Raw genomic sequence first — 13,519 nt, 5'->3', positions numbered from 1 at the left:
AAAGGTGGCCCTATTTAAGTGCACTGAAACCCGCTTGTTAATGCAGTAGATCAAAATTAGGAGGAAGCCTTAATGATCAGCATTACAGAGTACATTAAGTGTTTCCTGGTTTCCCCATTGCCTTGTCACTGTAGCCTTTTCTTTCCCTTCAATGCAGCTGTTATAAATACACTTGCATTGCCCAAGAGCTTCCCCAGAATAAAGCTCACTGTGTTGTGAGCGAATAAAGAGCTAAACAGTTCAAGTGGAGGAAACAAATAAGCAAATAAATAAACAAACAAACAAACAAAAACAGAAAAAGAAGTAGAAGCAGTTTTGTGTTTAACAAAGCAGAAAGGAACCTTGCAGAAAACTTTCTTCTCCAATTTTATGGCTGACATTTTTTTTTGCACGCACTAGATCCATATTACATTTGCGTGCATGCACGTTTCTAATATAATAAATCCACCCTAGCAGACAATGTCACTTTAGTTGGTAACAACCATAGAAGAAACAAAAATACATACAGAGGAAGACAGGTTGGTCTTAAAGATCTCTGTTAAAGGTTAGCACAGGCACAACTAAGTATGTCATATCATGTCATGTCATTATCCTGAAATGCAGCTCCAGAACCCATGGCACATGGCCCTCAAGCAGGTTATTGTCTTTAAACTACTACTCCACAGTAAAAAAATACTGTATGACCACAGTGCTCATTACTAAAAAAAATTAAAGTAAGGCCACTGTTCACTATTACTGGTAGTGCCATATTTGCACTGATTGAAGGTAAAAAGAGCTAACAGAAAATGGACTTTTTGGCTATTCCGTGTTTGTTAATGACAACACAAAACTTGTTCACCTCCAAGTGCTCCCTGGAGCTGGCATAGAGAAAGAGCTTGTTAAGCCAGCATCCAAAACTGCCTCCTAATGCCTTCTTTCTGAAACAGTCACAGTGGGGAAAAAGTATATATGTAGAACTGGATTTTCAGAAGACATAAAATAGTTCATTTGAATTTTAAGAAAGATCCTGTCAGAGTACTGAGCACTTTTCTTACACAGCTGCAGCCTATGATATCAAAGACATTCTGTACATTAGGTGTTATTTTCTGTATTAGTTAGATACCACATCAGCCTTGAGGACATCTTGTTACCTAAGATTAATAGATGGCATAGACTTTTCAGTTAAGATGGCATTTTTTCCACCTGTTCTTAAAAGTCACATGACAGTCAACAGCAAAGATGAGAGGGAATGCACCCATTCTAAATCATCCACAGTATCAAAAGTTTCTGAATTTAGAAATTCAGAATTTAGAATTTCTGCTAGTTTTCTTCCTCTTCATATCAGTCCCACGTAAAAATAACTGACTTGCACTCATCAGTTTTCCAGATCACACACATTTGCAGAGTCACAGAATGTTAGGAGCTGGAAGGGACCTTGAAAGATCATCTAGGCCAACACCCCTGCCAGTGCAGGATCGTCTTCAGATGGATGAGAACAATTTATTAAAATCTTAAAAACTAGTTCACTCAATGAAGGACATGTGATAAGCAGGCCTCTGTTAAAACCAAGTGAAACTATTCTGATACAGTTATTTTGTCAAGCTATGTTGCTGTAAACCGAACTTGTATTTACCCTTTTCCTCTTGCCTTCAGCAATACCTATCATATAATTGAACAAGATGACTTCAATATTCATACAAGGTTGCACACCACTGTGAGAAGGGAGGATGAGGCAGCTATGGTGGAGTCAGTAGGCCTTGCATTAGTCAAGTTGCCAGATGTCCTGAACCGCCTGAAACCTGACATAATGATTGTTCACGGGGACAGATTTGATGCTTTGGCCCTGGCTACATCTGCAGCACTGATGAATATTCGCATTCTTCACATTGAAGGCGGGGAAGTCAGTGGGACCATTGATGATTCCATCAGACATGCTATAACCAAACTAGCCCCTTTGAAATAGTCTTCTCAGCAGGAAATCCATACCAGTAACAACTTGCTCAAGGAATTCAGAGATTAAGTCATACCAGTCTTTCATCTTTCCCAGACCACTGTCAGTGGAAATCTCCAAGCCCATACTGGCTCTGAGAAGTTGTAACCGTAAAAAAAAAAAACAAACCTACTTTTGTGATGAAAGCACAAATGAATGTTGAATGCTCTTAAGACTTTGACACATGTGAGAAACTAGAATTGCCTACTCCAGCAGAGATCAGTAAATTGGGAGCAACTGAATTTCTCATTTTTTCACACACAGAACTCTGTATGTACTTGATTTTGGCAGCTTTATTGTTTTGAGAGATCTTGCAGCTGTGGGTTAGACTAGAAATCAAAAGCTATGAGAGTCACAGTTTGTGTGTTCTCAGGAAGAATAGGAATTTGTTTTCTAACAGGAAAAAGAGGACTTTCTCTAAAGGAGGAGCTTCTCTACAGTGGAGGTAAAATTATTCATTCCACAATATCTCTGCACGTTAGGAATGAGCCATCTAAGGAGTAATGAAAAGGTCATTACATAGAAATAATGCATTGTGTCCTGAGACAGTAACAGTAAGGTATGGCCATACTGTCATTCTACCAACAAAATGTGAAATTCAAATGCATGATGAGGACATGTGCTTTCACTAGGTTGTGCCTGAACTTCTAGTCACCAAGTGAATTGTTCTCAATATTGCCATTAAATTAACCACTGGACACCTATAATGCTCCTGAAGTCACATAGTGGCAGAATGTGCTGTTACTAGGTTGTATCTATGCCCATACGAATTAACCAGTACTCCTGTGGCTACAGAACTCAGAACTATCACATTTTTTAGCCTGTTACAGAAATTCCACATTGTTTGGTAATGAAATGTAACATAAGACTATGCTTAAGTATCCTCTGTCTTGGTCTGAAATGTCCAAAATGGCATTGCTCTGACTTGGTAGTGTTTGATTAAATGCAATCATCTTCTGTCAGCTCAGACTGATCTTTACCATCTGTTGATTCTTGGTCTTTTCAGGCTGCATGTAGCATTTGTACAGCAGACATAACATCTCATGTGTAGGCATTTATTTCCCCTTCAGCAACAGTCGTCTTGGCTTGAATTACAGGATCTTTCAGATAAGCCAGTATAGTCATGGTCAACAACTACTGCACCTTGCAAACAGTAATGGTTGTCTGTAAAAGAAAAGAAGCCATTAAATCAGGTCCTCCAAGCCATACTTAAAACCATACTGGGGCACAAACTTACTTTTCAAAATAATTTCTGTAAGAAGACAAGAATGTTTGAGTGGCAGCAGTCTGATAATGTAAATTTTCTAATTTCACTGAGTATGGAAAGCTCGGCTACATCTCATCACATCCATCCAGTAACAGATGCAATGCTCCACATTAAGGAGTCTTTCTTTGCTAGGTGTTGACTAGTTTCTCACACACACACACAAAAGATAAGATATTTACGTTTAACCTCACCAAGTTCACACATTAAAGTGTGATACACGCAAGATACATTTGGGATTTTTGGAGCAAGGTAAGCTAAACACTTAACACTCCTAAAAAGTGCTTTTTCCACATTTATTTTTCACACTCAAGGTTATGCCAACAGTCTGGTGGAACAGCCACCAGACTTCTATCACAGCAGCAGGCATAATAAATACAATGCAGATTAAAAACAGTCCACCAGTACTAATAAATTGAAGTCCTTTGTTATAGAATTATAGAATTGTTTTGGTTGGAAAAGACCACCAAAACCATTAAGTCCAACCACTGACCTAATATCACCATGGCCATTAAATCATGTTCCAGAGTGCCATATCTAGACATTTCTGTAACACCTCCAGGGATAGCAAAGCCGCCACCTTTCTGGGCAGCCTACTGCAGTACATGACCACTTTCTAAGGAAAGAGGTTTTTCCTAGCATCCAATCTAAATGTCCTCTGGCATAGTTTCAGGCCATTTCCTCTTGTTCTATCACTTGGCACTAGGGAGAACAGGACAAACATTGTCCTCATTATAACCTCCTTTTAGGTAATTGAAGAGCAGTAAAGTCTTCCCTCAGCATCTTCTTCTCCAGACTAAAAAATCCCAGTTCCCTCAGCCACTCCTCCTAAGACTTGCTCTTCAGGCCTTTCACCAGCTTCACTGCTCTTCTGTGGACATGCTCCAGCAACTCAATGTCCTTCTTATAGCAAGAAGCCTACTGAACACAGTACTCAAGTTACAGCCTTACTAGTGCTGAATACAGTGGTACAATCACTTCCCTGCTCCTGCAGGCCACGCTATTTCTGATACAGGACAGGATGCTGCTAGCCTTCTTGGCAACCTGAGGACTCTGATGGCTTATGTTTCATCATCTGTCAACCAGCAGCCCCAAGTTCTTTTCTGCTGGGCAGCTTTCCAGCCAATCTGCTGCAAACTTGTACCATTGCATGGGATTGTTGTGACCAAAGTGCAGGATCCAGCACTTGGCCTTGTTGATCATCATAGTTGAACATCATAGAATGGTTTGGATTGGAAAGGACCTTAAAGATCATCTATTTCCAAACTCCCTGGAACTGGCAGGGACACCTTCCAGTAGACCAGGTTTCTCAAGGCCTCATCCTTGAACAGCAACAGGGAGGGGGCATCCATGACCTCCCTGGGCAACTTATTCCAGCGTCTCACCACCCTTACTGGCAATTACTTTGGCAAAGCTTGGTCTGTATCTCCACACAAGGTAAATATTGTTTGCTTATCAGTCTATAATTTTAAGGTGTGTAAGCATTCATAATCCATGCAATTTTTCTCCTGTGTCAGACAACTAACCCTCTGTCACTTCCTGGAAAGAAATTCTATGTTTATGTACTGCTTCTGCAGTATTTAATGGTAAACATATTAGGCTCTGATCCTTAAAAGACAACTACTTTTAACTACTTATACTGTGATATAATTTACCAAAGTCATTGTAATAGCTGGAAATTACCTGCATGCTTGACATGCATGCAACTTCCTCCTTACAGGATCAGCAATTTAATGAAGAACTGGAAATCACAGAGTGATCATCCAACAGTAAAAGTAGTGTCATGTAACTGGCATCTTGGTTATGAAATCTGTAACTGACAACTAGCATAAGTATCAGCTTCTCACATGAAATTCCAGAATTAGTTTCAGCTTTACAAATCCCTCAGCTTTAAGAAGCAGTGAAAGAAATTACCATCTCATTACACTTTATGCATTTTCAGGAATGAAAACGTAACCATACATACCAAGTAGCTTGGGAATTGTTCTACTTTTCCAGAACCCTAAACCAAAGAGTACTTTGTTCTGTGAGAGAATTCTAAACACTGAGCATTCATTTTCCTCAAAATACCTGCAGTGACTGAAAAACAGCATCAGCATAAAAGAAACAACTGCCACTGTCTGATTATCACAGCAGTATTGCAAAAGGACACAATAACTGTGTAAAAGAAAGAGTGCTGGCTGATTACTCAAGCCTCTGGGAATTTCTAGCAAACTAAACTTGAATTCTCTCTGCATCAAAACAAAAACAGTCAGAAAACTCATGTTTACTACCCAGCATGAACAGGGCCAGACTTCAGCTTAGAAGCAACTCTAGTGGAAGCTATTTTTAAACAGACTATATATAAACAAAATTCATTAGCTCTGTACCATGCTTCATAGCCACTCACATTCAAAAGTCTCCTTACTGAAAACTGCAATTATTAATATTTTAGTATTAATATCCAGTGTTAACTTCAGATCATGCTGGTGAGTGAATGATCCTTATTCACTCAGATAACCTAATACTTCACCATGACAGAAAAGCTTAAACCCAAAACCATAGGGAGAAAAAAAAAAAAAAAATCAACAAAACGCAAACAAAAAAGCCCAAAAAAGCACCAAAACAAATCAAAATTATATATGTACACATATATAGAAAAAATACACACACGGGCACATACCTGTTTCACTAGACCCTCTTATGTATGGCTTGAGATGAGACATCTTGATGGGTCTTTTCAATCTCGATCCTGTAGCATCTCTCAATATTGCACAGCCATTGTCTGTGATATAATCTATAATACAAGGACCAACCCATTCTGACTGGAAACGACCATCTTTCCACCAGTTTTTCCTTTGTCTGAGGACTTCATGGCCAACTTTAAGTCGAAACGTATTTAACTGCTTCGGCTTCCTTTTCACAGTGATTTTGTTTCTGATTTTTTGTTCATCTGAAGTGTTTTTCTCCACCTGAAGAAAGATACATATGAATCACATTTGCTTTTTCCAAAAGTAATAATGTATTTTCATAACATTGGTTAATAATACAGGACCATAACATTAAGTGGTTTTAGATACATCTAGTTTGTAAGATGCAGATCTGGAGAAGAAAAAATTGATTAAATGCTGCATAAACTGATCTTTGCCTTCATAGGTGACAGTTTTCAGCTTCTGTAAGGGCTTCTGTAAACAGCCCTCTAAGTCAGTTATGACGTGGTAACAAGTCTCTTTTAAGGTCACTTCCTCCAAATATAAGTGAAATTTGTTACAACGGAACATAAAGCTCACAGCTGAAGGTTAAAAAAACCAAAACAACAAAACAAACCCTAAAAAGTCACATTACTTTAAAATATTAGTTATATTTTACACTTCAAGCCTTTTTACCTTTTTTTATTTTCAGTCTTCTTACTAGTAAAATTTCAGTATATAATTAATGATTACCTGGCAACCTGAGGATTTCTCTTCAAGCGCTTGACTGGCTTTTTTAATTGCTTCAAATATTTCATCAAACATACTGTATTCTCCTTCCACGCGTGCATTCATTGGCTCAGCAACATGTGGGTTACGATTAAACATTTGGAAATACGGGGTATTTTGATCCGGCTCCTATTTTAATGGAGAGCAAAAAAGAAAGAAAATTTAACATCCAACTTCGCAGGTATTTGGAGGGGCTTCAGTCAAAAGAGGAAGAACCTTCACATACCAAATTGATCAAATTAAAAGCATAGGCAATAGCAGACAAATGTTCATCCCAGTCATTTGGATGGTCAACGCAGTACTTGTTAAGGAAAGGTTTTATTGTCTTGCACGTTCTTTCATTTATATCATCTATCTGAGGATAAGATAATACAATCTTTTTCACTCCAAACATTGCAAACAGTTCTTCATTTATCTTCAAAAGAAAAAGAGCACAATTACTGAAAGGTTCCCTCTTCTTTATAATTCAAGTAAATAGTTTTCCATCCCTTTTGTTGAAATGATGGTGAGTGAGCAAAAGTATTACATATGTATTCCCACCAAACTGTCCACAATCAAGAGTGAGAGCTAAAGGATCAGTATGGCTTAGGAGCCAGTAATTGATAGTTTCTAAACAGATTTCTGCACTAATTCGATTTGGTGTATCATAGCCTTATGATCTCATCACCTCTGAGAGGAACATAGGCTAATGTAAAAAATACCCTTAGGTATCTGCTATGCTGGAAAACATGTATTTCATATGAATGACATACAGCATGTTGGAGTGTGAAAGCTTGTACTGGTTCAACTGCATGACAAAACCTGCTGCAAAAAAATCATTTTGCTTTGCTCTTTATCCCTGAGAAACACTGCAGAATGTTACCATTGCAAATAACCTTTTGTCATTTTCTGTACGTGCCAACTTATTTTTTTTCATTGAAGAATATTTTTTTTCCACAAATAGTCTCAAGATCAAATTTAATATAGGGAGAAACATACTCTTTCTTGGATAAAGAGAAACTAGCCATGCAAATACTTACTTGATAAACAAGCTCCTTCCCTTGATCAATAGGCATTTTTTGAGGTGGCCCATACAAGAAAAGCACATTTACAATTGCCTTAGCAATTTCAGCTGCTGAAGTGTCAAGCAGTGGCAGGATAACAGTCCATCTTGTAAACAAATCTGTCATAACCATGATGCACTTGTGGCTCCTGTCAGTAACATTAAAAGGTCCCATTAGGTCTATAGTGACTGCTGTCCATGGGTCCTCTGCTTTGATAGGGTGTGTTTTGGGTGCTGTGGTGGTTGTATTCTTTGCCACTTGGCAATGCCGGCAAGCATACACCTAGTGCAAATATCAAGATGCTATCAATAAAACGCAATGGCGAAGACTTAAGACAATGAGCGGGCTCATAAATCTCTACAATCCCTCTGTTAAGGTAGGTCAGACTAAGAAATGTGAAACTTCATTTTATCATCTTTATTATTTTTTACCCTTAGAGTTTTCAGTCCCAGCATAAAACCAAAACAAACCCAAACAACAGTGAAGACTGGGAAAAGGACACATGTAGGAATTCACAGGTGAACTCCACCCATCCTGTGAGCACTGTCCTCTTTCAGTTCACAGTATAAATTCAAATGTGCATTACCATCTGAAAATACTAAAGAAACTACAAAGTAGACAAGATCAAAAGAACATCCTGATCATTCCCCTTTTGGTTCTAGTGTGTATGCTGTGGCTGAAAAATAGTGACAGTATACATAAGCTTACATGAATATAGATCATCTTTTTCTATAGGACAGAGCCTCTTTGTCCAACTCTGAACTGAAAGCAAAAACTAATTTTCAGCTCATGCTACAATTGCATATAAATCCAAAGCACTCAGGTGATGCAGCAAGATGACAGGAACATTTGTCCATAAAGGATGACAGTCTGTCTGGGGATCATGTCCATGCATCTTTGCCTGAACGAGGAGAAAGAATTTTCTGAAGTAGTGAAGTCTTTAACTGTTTCCTGAACATGCCAAATCTATGAGGCAAAGGCAGCATTTTCATATTTTTTTATCTGCCAGTAGCTACTGTGGCCACGTATCCTGGGGATTGTACACTGCATCCTAACAAAGAAATACAAGACAGTCTTTGCAAGAGAAATCTTTATCAAAGACCAGATGTGCCCTGCATACTTAAATGCAGCATGGCTACCCACCACAGAACACTAATACGTGAGCTTGTGGTCTGTAGCAGAAGAAAAAAGCAAAAGAAAACACTATGCTTTGCCAAGCTTGATTGTAAGCTTACGTTTCCTCAACATAAAGCTTTGTGCTGCTGTGTTTGCTGTATCAAAGTAATGATCACAAAATGTTTGTAATGGACTACATTTAAAAAGTATCCTGCAGCTAAGACATCATACCCATTGCTTGACATCATTTGTTACAGAGGTCCAGTAGTACTTAGATTCCACTAAAGTCAGTGTCCTTGATATGCCATGATGAGTACCAGCAGCATTTTCATGACATGTCTCAAGCACCTTTTTCTTCTCCTCATCTGAAACAATTACTAGGCGCATTTGTGTTCTGTCTTGTCCAACATAGAACAATTTATTTTCTGAAAGAATAAAAGTACAAGCAAATTATATAAAACTGCTTTGCCTTTTGTTTAGTTTACTGAACTACTGGGTTCAGTACAGAATTTATGAAATCAACTTCAACTCACTTCTGGACAAATGTAGCTTTGTGTTTACAAATACTTTTAATTCCAACATAAGAAAAAAACTTCTTTACTGTGAGGATGATGTAGCGCTGGACCAGGCTGACCAGAGAGGTCTTTCTGTGGAGATCTTCAAAACCCACCTGGAAACATTCCTGTCTGACCTTCCCTAAGTGGTCCTGCTTTGCAGGTGGGTTGCACTTCATCTCTGGAGGTTCCTTCCAATCCCTAGCATTTTGTGATTCCTCTGAAGAGACAATTGTTCACCTGTTTATTATTCTGGACACAAGGCCTTACAAAGGCAAGTCAGAATGCAAACAACATTCCCATAGGAAGTCTAACTGAAATACAAGCTAATGTCAGGGGTGTGAAAAGGAGATAGGATTCATTATGAAACTTACTGTGTGTCTGCCAGCAACCAGACATTGTGCTTTGCAGCTTTAACTTCTCCCTGTCTTCTTTCTACATACATTTAACCAGTTTGATGCAACTGAGAGAGCAGAGGAGACTATAAAGGCTTCTCATAGGAATGCATTAAAACTGAAAAGGGTCAAAACGCTCCAAGGTGACAGATGGCAAAGCCATCCTTGCACTTCTGTCCAGCGACATGCAGTGAACTTGACTAGACCAAGCACTCCCTTGTCTACAGCTGCTGATCTGGATTTCCCTTTCTGTAGTCCTTTGAATTATACAGTACAATGGCTGTGTACCTCCACAGTACCTAGAGCAAGGTTTGACTTTTAGATAGATACATAAATTCCTCCTGGAAAGGACTAAAGCAGATTGAGTTTCCATTTCTGCAAACATTCTGTTATATATTAGCAATGTTAGGCACCTTTTGTTTCATGTTTCATACAGAATATATTAAAATCACAGTACGCTGCAGAGTAAGAACCACCTTTTTTTTTTTGTTTGTATCAGTAAGCCTTCACCTAAAAATCTATTTTCAAAGTAGTTTGACATAACATTTTTACCTTTAAAAACAAATTTTTTGGCTGCCCTCCTGATTCCACTTCTTTCACTTGATAATGTTGTGGGATGATACTCCCCTGTTCGCTTGTAGTATGCAATTTGCTTCAGGTGGAGCCCACCATTTTTTCCACTACGCACCATTGCTAACCTGAACAAAATGCACAGTATTTGTCAGATAGAGCAATTGTCAGAGATGCAAATCTTTAGTTTTTACTGAGTTTTGTAGTTCAAGGGTATCCCAATAATGTAGTATCTAAGATGTGGCATCATCCACTGCACTGCTCTTAATATCCCCATGCCATTAACTAAAGCAATGAGGAACATTGCTTGATGCTAAGTTTGTTCTATGCAAACTTACTTTTGGCCACCTCTATTTAAAAACTTCCAAACTATAGGGACAGCTAAGATAAACTTTGCTGTGTTATCAATGTCAGATGTATTCCAGGGACTTCACATTCAAACAGTGACAAGACCTTTGCCACACCGAATACTTCACTTTGCACAGCTCACAGCTGGCTTTCAAAACCAGACAAGTCTCTTGTCATACAACACTGATGTCTTAAAGTAAAATTCTACTACTGGAGAGAACTTTTAAGCATTACAGTCCTGCTTGCAAGGGAGTATTTCAGAACAGGGAAGCATTGGAGGCAAAACAGTGTACTATTTCTAGTGGTCTTGACTGGTACAGCAATTTTTTACATCTGATAGCACAAACCGAAGTAACTCAGAGCTGGTTAAATAGGGTAACTAATAGCTGAAAGGAAGGTAAGGCTACCACAACGAAATTGGAGTTTAAAGAGGTCGGTTAACTACCATTTCTGACAGTAAAAGTGTACTAGTGAAAAGCAGTTAAAATATTCCTGTATGTCAGGGGGATGCATTCAAGCTTTTTTCAGCACTCTCCTTAAAGGTCACCCCTGCAGCTATCCAAGTAGGGCTGCAAGTCAAAAGCAAGGTAGGATTTATCACTTAATTACTCGGATGATGAACTATTTTGGCTTGGCATAGACTTTTATACAGGGCAAGAAAATCTTTACTCTCCCTGTACTTTTTCCTTGCGAAACTCTTGCCTAAAACAGGGAACATTCTCTGTGTAATAGATTGTACGTTTGCATGGCACAGCATTAAGATACATGTAAGAAAAAACATACCTTATACTTTGGTTAAGCAAAGATTCTATCCTCCTTCCTGCAATGGCAGTTTCTACTATAAAAGTCTGTAAAAATATGCATCATCCAATAAAGAAAGAATGCATGTAAGTGTTATCTAATTAGTCAGATTCTGATCCAACAAATTGCTATCTGCTTCAATGGTCTGCCATATTGCTGGCTAAAAGAGTACCATTAAGCAAACTTCCTTTCTGGATATTTAGTTTGCTACATCTCTACTTGTTTCCACGCCCCATCTCCCATCCTCCCCCAATACCTACTATGTTTGGTCTAATCTTGGGGAAAAAAAATTAAAAGGTTTTTAATTTACAAAATCTTCAGTCTTTATTTAAAATAAACTGCAATACTTCAAATAATTTTTATGCTATTTCTATCAATACTCTTGCTCTATTGAGTAGTCTAATAAAAAAAAAATCAAAGACTCTGATGGTTCAGGCCCAGCAATCTGCCAAGCACCACATGGCTGTTCACACAAGCGCCCCCAACCCACAGTGGAATAGGAATCAGGAGTTTCAAAGAAAGGAAGAAAAAGAAAGAAAGGAAAAAAAAGGGGGAGAGGAGGGGGAAAGAAGTGCAAAGCCCTGGGTGTTAAGGCAAAAAGAGTTTAATTGCACAGTACAATGAGATACCATCTGTGCCTGCTGCTGGGTCTCAAGGCAGAAGACACTGCCACATCACAGTTGCAAGATCAAAGCTCCCTTTTGCCCCACCCAGTTCTTCCCTTATGCAGCAGGCCTGGCATCAGCATGGTATTGAATACCCCTCAAATTAAACACATTGGCAGGTTCAGCTGCTTGTCTTGGCTACGGGCTCTCTAAGCTACTTGTGAAATAAAAAACAACAACAAAGAACAACATAACATCTCTCTCTCCCCGACCGCTCCCACCTCCCAAATGAACAAAACAGAAACAAACCGCACACCAAAAAAAACTCAAAAAAAACCCACCCTAAAACAAACCCAAAAAAACACAGACAAAACCAAACCAACCAAAGCAAAAAAAAAACCCCAACCAACCAAAACAACACACCCCAACCCAACAAAACAACAAAAAACCGCCAACAAACCCTTATCTCTATCCTACCCAAAACCTGGACATAGCCTTTCACCATCATTAAGCAATTCTTAATACCTTCGAAGCTAGAAAAGAATACACTGCTTTACAATATTTCGGCAAGAAAAACAGAACTTCCACTTAACCAGCGGTCTTTTTTGTTCAGTGCCTTGGCCTGAAACGGTTATACCTGCTAACGACTATTTTTGCTTTAGTATCTCCACTTTCAAGTGTGACACCATCTAACCGGGCGTTGGCACTATTATATCAAAGACGGTTCTCAGTGCAGGATGGAAGCTGCACTGCAGATGGCAAACAGTGCAACCTCTTTGGCGCAGACAGGTAAATAAAACCTCTGCCCTAACCCCTGACTACCGCGTCGCAGATACCCTTCTATTGTTTACTGCGACCACCACACGAGGAGACGCGAACAGGCACGGTCTTCCATGGCAGGGAGAGATCCAGCACAGAGGCCAGTGGAACTGAGAAGGTAGGTACACTCAGCCAAGTGCTTATCGCCTGCCACAGCATCAGATGTACCTCCCAGAGGACTGCCCCCCGCCCTCACCATCCTCAGATGCAGCGACACCACAGCCCCAAATCCACGCATAAGCCTCTATTCCCTCTCGCCAACAATACTACAGCCCCCAACATGCCCGACAAAAACCTCGAGGTAGCCAAATGAAATACTTATGTCCGCGCAGGGCACGCTGGGAGCTGTAGTCCCAAGTCGTCAACACGCGCAACTCCGGTAGCGTAGCAGGCCTGACGCATGCGCAAAGCAATAACCACGCGATCTTTTTCCTTCCCCTCCCCCTCCGCCGTCGATCCCGATCCTCATCCCCACCCCCTCCTCTCGGCTCCGCGGCGAGGTCTCTGGCATGTCGGGCTCTCAGGGAGAGCCGCCGGGCTCCTGAGCACACACCTACTTCAAGCAGAGATATCAGCC

The 13,519-nt window shown here is 39.6% G+C and overlaps 1 protein-coding gene across 1 annotated transcript; it reads right to left on the bottom strand.

Annotated features, from left to right (window-relative positions):
- Positions 1-2,933: 2,933 nt before the first annotated feature.
- Positions 2,934-13,518, bottom strand: GIN1 (gypsy retrotransposon integrase 1). Its single transcript, XM_054398096.1, has 8 exons — positions 13,496-13,518; positions 10,352-10,497; positions 9,082-9,275; positions 7,711-8,016; positions 6,918-7,106; positions 6,656-6,820; positions 5,896-6,184; positions 2,934-3,133 (listed from the first exon to the last, which is right to left on the bottom strand). The coding sequence occupies exons 2-8, from the start codon at positions 10,488-10,490 to the stop codon at positions 3,036-3,038; spliced, it is 1,380 nt and encodes a 459-aa protein (XP_054254071.1). The 5' UTR covers positions 10,491-10,497; positions 13,496-13,518; the 3' UTR covers positions 2,934-3,035.
- Between the last annotated feature and the right edge of the window lies 1 nt (position 13,519).

The sequence above is a fragment of the Indicator indicator genome, chromosome Z (genome assembly GCF_027791375.1).
Source record: "Indicator indicator isolate 239-I01 chromosome Z, UM_Iind_1.1, whole genome shotgun sequence".
Classification (NCBI taxonomy): domain Eukaryota; kingdom Metazoa; phylum Chordata; class Aves; order Piciformes; family Indicatoridae; genus Indicator; species Indicator indicator.
Note: the sequence above shows the minus strand (reverse complement) of the source record. Positions and strands in the feature narration are given on the sequence as shown.

What these genes read in the sequence shown, in the direction of transcription:
- GIN1 (XM_054398096.1), bottom strand. Translation starts at nt 10,490, where the DNA reads ATGGTGCGTAGTGGAAAAAATGGTGGGCTCCACCTGAAGCAAATTGCA. An exon ending in CAAATGATGTCAAGCAATGG is followed by an intron (nt 8,017 to 9,081) that starts GTATGATGTCTT and finishes TATTTGCACTAG; the next exon opens with GTGTATGCTTGCCGGCATTG. An exon ending in GGAAGGAGCTTGTTTATCAA is followed by an intron (nt 7,107 to 7,710) that starts GTAAGTATTTGC and finishes TTTCTTTTGAAG; the next exon opens with ATAAATGAAGAACTGTTTGC.